This window comes from Arachis duranensis, chromosome 8 (assembly GCF_000817695.3).
Source record: "Arachis duranensis cultivar V14167 chromosome 8, aradu.V14167.gnm2.J7QH, whole genome shotgun sequence".
Taxonomy (NCBI): Eukaryota; Viridiplantae; Streptophyta; class Magnoliopsida; order Fabales; family Fabaceae; genus Arachis; species Arachis duranensis.
The window spans coordinates 23,524,670-23,533,359 of NC_029779.3; the positions used below are offsets into that span (position 1 = coordinate 23,524,670).

General features: G+C 32.4%; 2 protein-coding genes across 6 annotated transcripts in view; one reads left to right on the plus strand and one right to left on the minus strand.

Annotated features, from left to right (window-relative positions):
* Nucleotides 1-2,499: 2,499 nt before the first annotated feature.
* LOC107461545 (beta-fructofuranosidase, cell wall isozyme) lies at nt 2,500-5,485 on the plus strand. The gene is made up of 7 exons (XM_016080066.3): nt 2,500-2,685; nt 2,849-2,857; nt 3,098-3,969; nt 4,098-4,256; nt 4,523-4,758; nt 4,873-4,963; nt 5,159-5,485. The coding sequence occupies exons 1-7, from the start codon at nt 2,508-2,510 to the stop codon at nt 5,342-5,344; spliced, it is 1,731 nt and encodes a 576-aa protein (XP_015935552.1). The 5' UTR covers nt 2,500-2,507; the 3' UTR covers nt 5,345-5,485.
* Nucleotides 5,486-6,076: 591 nt separating this feature from the next.
* The window catches only part of LOC107461510 (nucleosome assembly protein 1;4), a 3,132-nt gene continuing 518 nt past the window's right edge, over nt 6,077-8,690 (minus strand). The window contains exons 2-11 of one of the 5 annotated variants that reach the window (XM_016080029.3): nt 8,636-8,679; nt 8,282-8,377; nt 7,948-8,040; nt 7,756-7,822; nt 7,603-7,682; nt 7,326-7,510; nt 7,029-7,215; nt 6,872-6,915; nt 6,488-6,650; nt 6,077-6,337 (exon numbers count right to left, since the gene is read on the minus strand). In XM_016080029.3, coding sequence (XP_015935515.1) covers nt 6,263-6,337; nt 6,488-6,650; nt 6,872-6,915; nt 7,029-7,215; nt 7,326-7,510; nt 7,603-7,682; nt 7,756-7,822; nt 7,948-8,040; nt 8,282-8,377; nt 8,636-8,679 — 1,034 coding nt within the window. In that variant the 3' untranslated portion in view covers nt 6,077-6,262. Of the gene's footprint in view, nt 6,368-6,487; nt 6,651-6,871; nt 6,916-7,028; nt 7,216-7,325; nt 7,511-7,602; nt 7,683-7,755; nt 7,823-7,947; nt 8,041-8,281; nt 8,378-8,635; nt 8,680-8,690 lie in introns of all 5 variants that reach the window. The other 4 variants (XM_016080027.3, XM_016080028.3, XM_016080030.3 and 1 more) reach the window with 4 other exon arrangements.

Sequence of the window (8,690 nt, forward strand, 5' to 3'; positions counted from 1 at the left end):
TTCTTGAATAAAATATATAAAATATAATTGTTTTAATGAATTTACTTAATATGTTATAATTTTAATATTATAAGAAAAATAAATAAATTTTAAAATAATTTATTTTCATGCAGGTACTTATAAAGATTTTTTTGTTATTATAAATATTAAAGTATTTTTATATGATAATACGTATGAGCATTAAGAGAAAAAATATTTAAAAAGAGGAAAAAAGTTTAAATTTTAAAAATTTTAAAAAAATATTTAACAAAAAAGATTAAAAATAATATTTATCTTAATTTAAAACTTATTACTTACTTTTGAATTTAATAATTTAATTATTTATCTAAAATAGTTAGTTACTCTATTTTAAAAATAAAATTATATAATATATAATAACTTTAAATACTTAAAACCATCAACTCTGTTCAAAAAAATTATGTTTGCTCTCTTTGAAATTTGTCCCTGCCTTAAAGAAATCATTTATTCAAAATGAATGACTAATGTTATTTTTACTCTGTTTTTTTTTGTTTTTGGGTTTATATTTTTTTATGAAATTAGATAAAAATCTATTAAATAATTAAAATTTTTGTTGGAATATTTTGGTTTTGTTAAATATAATTTTGGTTTCATCTAATTTTTTTCAACAAAAATATAGAAACAATGCTAACACATGTCATCTTTGTTTTAGTGCCACACCTCTTCAGCAGATGAGGAGGAAAAATTTTTCCATCAGCACAGTAGCATTACCCAAGAATAACATAAAGTCGCGACCATTTTGCTGAATTTAACTTGTTGTGCAACTGAGTTATGGTGTCTAGATTAGTTATAAAAATAATACTATACACATATGCCATAGTTGCAACCGAATCATTATAACCTTAAATTAAAGCTAAACCTAATTTTTGAAAAAAAAAAAAATCTGGTCAAGTTTATAATTCGTTAGTTATAATAATTCAGTAACAATTGGACATATAATACGGTTATTCATATAATTTTTTACAAAGTCAAATTATATGTTATAATTATGAGGTACTCTTTGACTTATTAGTAATATTATTCAAATTGCATGCATATGCATGTGTTCATACTCCTTTAATTCAATGTGGTAGCTGGCCATAAGGAAGGAGCCACGTTTTGAGGATAAGTCCAATTCAGTTTTCTTCTCTGTTTCATCTATGGTCGGCAACCGCACACGATTTCCGATTATTAAATAATTTAATATATTTAATTATTGTTCTTGCTTCATGATTTGAAGTATAACTCGTTCTTTGGATGTCTACTCCGAATTTCTTTATTTCGGCTTCAAGCTTTTTGTCCAAGAGAGGTACACCTTGATTCAATATGAACAAAAATAAGAGAAAAAATATCTGCAAAAAACATTTTGACTTTTAAGTCAATATATATTTTATAAACTTATTTTTAAGTGATATTCAACTTACCTCAAATGAAAACTTTTTTTTTTATATTAGGAGTTCGTAATCTAAAATGATCTATTATTGAATTACAGTGATAACATATGAAGATTATAATATTTTGATTTTGTTATTATAATTAATGAAGAATGTTAAGGGCAGCACAATTTGTAATGTATAGTCATCAATTTGCTATCATTAATATTTTTAATGGTGTGAATTATTCATTTTTTTTATAATTAAGTGCTAATCAGATTTCAATAAAAATACCGACTTTCTAAACTTTCTCTTAATTTTAATAGTCGACTTATAATGTATACTCCGAATTTTTCATAACCGACTTATAATGGTCATATTAATTATGTATATTCACATGTTAACTAATATTAATTTCATGTGAATAATAATACTTTTAATTTGATGCTTAATTAAGCTGATTTACAAGATGTTTGTTATCACATGAATATGATGCAACGAAATATGGGGATCGGATAAACCCTCCTTGATGTCATTGCATTTTAATTTGATCCTTAAGGTGTTTGTCATCACATGTGAAGAATAATACTTTTAATTTGATCCTTAATAAGCTGATTCACAAAATGCATGTTTCGTACGTCTTCATTGCATTTATATAATGATAAATATAAATATGTATAATAAAAATGAACAAAATTATAAATTACACACATAGTAAAAATATGATAAAATATTGAAATAACGTGAGCAAGCTTCGAACCACCAGCACCACATGGAAATTAAATCAGGATGGGAGAAAAAAAATATAATATTATAATCGTATTTTATTGACTAGTGTCCAAATTAAAGCTGTGTATAGAGTAGAACTCATTGTTAATCTTGAATAGTTGATAGTTGACTTTCCACACACATTAATTTGATTTATAATAATATATATAACTAATAAGAGTCTAAGATTACATAATCTTTGAAATTTCTTTCTCAAAATATAATTAACTTTTGACAAGTGTGACTAATGTTGTTGTTTCCATAATCCAATTTGGAAATTTCCAATTAAAATAAGCAGCATCACATGACACCCTATATAAAGAGATAGCATATAACACAAGCTTCACACATTTCAATTATCCATTCACCATGGCCAATTTGTCTCCAATAATCTTGTTGTTGGCACTTTTCTCTCTCATTTATGGTAATGCCATAGCAAGCCACCATGTTCACAGAAATCTTCAGACTCATCAATCTTCTGATAGCTCCTCCAATCAACCTTACAGAACTGCTTATCACTTTCAACCTCCAAAGAATTGGATCAATGGTATTATATCTATATTAGCTCCTTCAATAATAAATTAAACTCATCAGAAACTTAATTCATTTTCTGTATCAAATACTCCATACATACCACTAACTAACCCTTTGTTTTTTGTTGCTTTTTCCTCTGTCATTTGAAATGATATGCTGAAATGGACATCTTCCAGATCCTAATGGTTAGTTCTGCTCTCAGCTTTAAATATTTGTTCTTTATGCTAATAGAGCATAGGTTTTATATGAGATACATTTCAAGCATAAGGAATATTGATGTTAGATCTATAGCTATGTATACTTAGAATATTTGAAAATTTTCTTTATCTGCATGTTAATGTAAATAATATATTGATTTGACATTTATGTTACTACAAATCAAATTTGATTTTGATGTGTTTGTATATGCATGGCTTTTTGTTCAGGACCAATGAGATACAAAGGACTATACCATCTATTCTATCAATACAATCCCAAAGGTTCTGTTTGGGGCAACATTGTGTGGGCCCACTCTGTATCAAAGGATCTTGTGAATTGGATCCCACTTGATGCTGCCATCTTCCCATCTCAGCCGTCAGATATCAATGGATGCTGGTCAGGATCAGCCACAATGCTCCCTGGGGGCAAACCTGTCATTTTATACACTGGAATTGACCCAAACAACCACCAAGTCCAAAACTTAGCCTTTCCTAAGAATTTGTCTGACCCATTTCTTAGGGAATGGATCAAGTCACCAAAAAACCCACTAATGGCACCAACTGTTGCTAATAAGATAAATTCAACCTCATTTAGGGATCCTACTACTGCATGGAAAGGAAAAGATGGGTATTGGAGGGTGTTGATTGGAAACAAAGTAAACAGTGTGGGAAGGGCAGTTTTGTACAAAAGTAAAGATTTTGTTAACTGGGTTGAAGCTAAACAGCCCCTACATTCAGCCCAAGGGACTGGAATGTGGGAGTGTCCTGATTTCTTTCCTGTCCTTAATAATGGCCCAATTAACGTTGGTCTTGATACATCTGTGGATGGTGATCATGTTAGGCACGTGTTAAAGGTTAGTTTGGATGATAAGAAGCATGATTACTATTTGATTGGTACTTACGATGCTTCCCAGGATGTTTTTACTCCGGATAATGGGTTCGAGGATAATAGTCAACCTGTGTTGAGATATGATTATGGTAAGTATTATGCATCAAAAACTATTTTTGATGATGGGAAGAACAGAAGGGTGTTGTTTGGTTGGGTTAACGAATCCTCAAGTCAAAACGATGATATCAAGAAAGGATGGTCTGGAATTCATGTAAGTGCAATTTCTTATGATAAACTTTATATATATCTTGCATAAATTGAGTTTGACCAAAATAGTATATTCAAAGTAGTGGGGTAAACTTGGTTGCATTTAATTACTATATTTAATTTAATTTGCAGACTATTCCAAGATCTATCTGGCTTCATAAATCCGGAAAACAGTTGATTCAATGGCCGGTCCAAGAAATTGAAAATCTACGTGTGAACCCTGTAAACTGGCCCACCAGATTGCTCAAAGGTGGTGAACTCCTTCAAGTTAATGGAATCACTGCAGTACAGGTAATTAAGATTTTATTTATAGTAAGTTAAAACTTATATGAAGTTTGTTTTCATGTGAAATTGATAATTGAAAATCGTTAGATAATAATTTAGTCAGATTTGTCAAATCATGTAATGATTATCCTCTATCAGTTACATGAAGACAAATGTACGTGAATCTTTAAGTTAGTAATATTCTGGGGCAGAGGAAATGCATAAAAACCATATGGCAGTTCTTATAATTTGTCAATTCATTTAATATTGAATCATTATAAAATGCATGGCAGGCTGATGTTGAAATTTCATTCCAAGTGAGGGAGTTTCAAAAGGCAGAAGTATTGAAGAATTGGGCAGATCCTCAGATTCTGTGTGGTATGAAGGGGGCAGGAGTAAAAGGTGGTATTGGACCCTTTGGTCTGCTAGTTTTGGCTTCAAAAGATTTGCAAGAGAGCACAGCAGTGTTCTTTAGAATATTTAGATACCAAAACAAGAACTTGGTGCTCATGTGTAGTGATCAAAGCAGGTTAGTTATTTTGATATAGATATCCTTTTCTGTTCAACTTTTCACCAAACTTGACATGTTTGATTTGAACTCTCTGTTGTCTAATTTTTGCTAATTAATAATATGCTTTGAAAGGTCTTCGCTCAATAAAGAGAATGACATGACCCCATTTGGGACTTTTGTTGATGTGGACCCTCTTCACGAGAACCTCTCACTAAGAACTTTGGTAAGCAATTAATACAAGGTTGTTAGTCATTTGTTTATGTAAAGATAATAGGTGAGAATGGCTAAATGATTTAATATATTTGACTAAATTATTATCTAACTTATCTGAATTATTATATTCATGTGGCTTACTAAATATATAAAACTATTTTCAAGATTGTGTGTGATTAGTTAATTTGTGTGGTTTATTTGACAGATTGATCACTCAGTAGTGGAGAGTTTTGGAGGAGAAGGAAAGGCATGCATCACATCTAGAGTTTATCCCACCTTGGCGATCAATGAGAAGGCACAATTGTATGCTTTCAATAATGGAACTTCATCTGTTAGGATCACCAGATTGAGTGCTTGGAGCATGAAGAAAGCAAATATCAATGGAAATTAATTAAGTGTAGAAAACCCATTCTTCAAGTATTGTTTATTAGTTAATTGTTGTATTGTAACAATAATAATGCCATTACATATGTTTGCAAGAAATCAAATAATGAGTAAGGAATACGTTTATTTTTTGTACCAATGAATGCTAACTCAATTATGACACATTTTCCACCATTTCGTAAAATTACTATGAAGCATGCATGTTGGTGAAGGCTATTTAACAAAATGAGTGCCATTCTCTTTCGTTTCCTTGAACAAGTTCATCATCTTTGGTGCGTAGAAAATGTATGATAAAGGATAATGCATAATGAAAAAGAAACAGAGCAAGTGAACATGACATATACTATTCCATGTTTATCACGCCAGCATAGCGTTTAGCTAGCTAAGTTATAGGAAAATCTTCGATATGTGTACATTATTATATTATTGTTTCGGTAACAAGCAAGAACAACGAATTTTGAATTTTCAAAACCCTTTTAATCCGTATCAAAAACAAAACTACCGACTAAACCTGTTGTTTAATTTATCACTTATACACTTGAATTTTATAATAATAAGTCTTCTTCAGTTCACAATATTTGTCGTAATGTCTGCTACCTCATTCGAATACCATGATCCAAATTTTAATACATACAGGAATGATTTTACTAAATTTGAATACTTGGTTAAGATACGAAGCACTGTTGGCAGATCTGTACAGTGTGTCATGTGTGATCCAGAGTCAAGTGAATATGGGACATGGACAAAAACACAAATCTTTATCAAGAGTCAACATATAGAAAATATTTAAGACATAAAATTCATACAACGACCCAAAATTAAAAGAAATTCAAATTGCAACTTATGACTGAAGTAACCCAGAAATTCTCCTGTATTTGCTATGCTAACACTAAATCTATCCAGGTCTGTTGCACACAAGTGAGGACTACTGCTGATTGCATTCAGGAGGGCGCTCCGTCCGCTGGCCGTTTCCTCTATCGGGTTGAGCCCTGCCACCAGTCTGCATGTTAGATCCAATCTGAACATTGTTCTTTGTAAGAATAAATAATGTTAAGTTAGCAAAACAGTTCATTTGATGCTTTACAATTATATAACAGATGTACATAACAAGCATTATGGGCTGGCTTGTAGAGTGTGTCATTATCCATACCTTACTCCGCCTCTTACTTTGTACCTCTTCCTCGTCATCTTCATCTTCCTCACCATCCCCATCATCAGCATCTTCATCTCCTATTTCCTCAAAATCACTCTCTGCAGCCTCCCCCGTGAACCATGACACAGCATGGGGAATAATTTTGTCCCGGATAGTAGAACTGTGCATACATATCAACACTAACACGTTAATATACAAATAAAAGTAAACCAACACCTTAGATGGTCCTCTGGTGGCATCTATCATCATCAGATTCCAAAGGCCAACATTTGGTATCATAGGTTAACATATGGTGAGCTCTGGGATCATTTCTGCTTCACAGTTTTAGTGGAAAAACTTAATGGAATATGAGTGTCACACAAGTATTGTCAAGTGACTTACCCCAGGTCATAATCATGTTCTAACAAATTTTGGAGCTCCTCGACCTATCCATGCAAGAACCAATGCCAATTATTACTTTATTAGTAACAGTCACAAATTAGTAACAGTCACATTATTAACTTTTGAATGGATGGTTTTATAATGATAAGAGACATACAGTATCATCATCAATATCATCATCCTCATCCAAGTCCTCGGGAACCTGGGGAGGGTTGAAAAAGTTGAAGAAGCTTTCACATTTTTCGGTTTTTATGATGGGTTTGGCATTCTTTGATCCTTTCTTTGGCTTCTTCTTAAGAATCTTTTCTGTCAAGCTCTTTCCAGGATTCCACTCAATCTTTGTTCTATAGTTTAGAATTTAGAGAGAAAAGCAAGACAGAGGAGAGAGAAGATAAGAACACAAGCAACTGAAAACATGAATATAAAAAATGACAGATTAATAGATATTACTCACCCTATTGCTTTCTCTAATATAGGTTCATCATCCTCAATCATGTGGTATGTTTTTGTTAGCAAAGAGTTTTTGAAATAAGGATTAGAATCAAAATAGAACTCCAGCTTGAAGCCCTTTGGATTATCAATTTTACACCACTTGATATCTTTAAGATACTTGAGGGCACCCTCGTCACGTTCAGTGATCTAGTACAGGAAAAAGAAAGGGTAGATTATTGCTCTGAAATTATTTTAACAGATTGAAATGTAGAATAAAATATATACATAAATTACCCTACCTCCTCAGCCAGTATGTCATTTGCCTTCATTGCAGTAAGCCAGAAGTTAGGCACTCCTTTCTCTGAATTACAAGGAGGATCTAGAATGATATCAACAGAGAATGAATGATTCTAGATTGATAGTAAATAAGTACAGATAATTAAATGAGCTACCTTCTGCAGGCACAGGTTCATTTGTAATTCCTTCAACCTCAACCACTCCATTGACAATTTCGTACCTCTGCAAGCACCATTTGACGACCAATATTATGATTATTTACAATACACTACCAGTCAGTAACATAGGGACCAATATTATGATTATTTACAATACACTACCAGTCAGTAACATAGGGACATACGCACCTTTGTGTAAAGTGGTTCGTAAAGCTTCTGGTATTTAGCTTCTAACTGTGCTCGCTCCTCTATAAACTTAGTCTCCAACTCATCATGTTGGCCCTACAAGTTGAGAACCAAACCAGATTCTCATTTCTGTCTCTTACTAATGGAAACTTGAAACTTATAGCCTTATAGCAGTATAGTACTAAGCTCGAGCAATTGATCACAACATTCATTAGATTAAATTCAAGATATGATGTAACTCGTAAGTATAAGACCCAAGTTTCTTATCAGTTTATCACACAGAGGAAAACATGTGGCCAAGAGAGGCCTAGAGATGGCAGGCAGCAGTATCATTCACCTGAAGATCTCTGAGAACCTCAACACGTTTCCTGACATTGGGTGCCAGTGTTTCCAGGACGTCAACATGATTCCCAGCCAAGAGCTGAAGCTTATCCTGCAGAGATGGTAGATGATATTGCACAATGAATCAATCTCATCAAAAACAGGACAATCGAAAAACCAAGCTAATTCATGTATGTAAATCACACACCCTGATAGAAATATCAAATATTTCATTCCTTTCAACATTCTCAAACAAGTCCATCACTGAGAACAGTTTCTCATTCACATTTCAACTTTTCGTTCTTTTAATCGGCGAGGATAACATTTAAAACAGAAGGAAAAAAAAGCATGGTAGGAATGATGGAGTTACCTTGAGTGCATTGACAAGATCAGCACGATCTTCAGCACTAAGAGCTACACACACC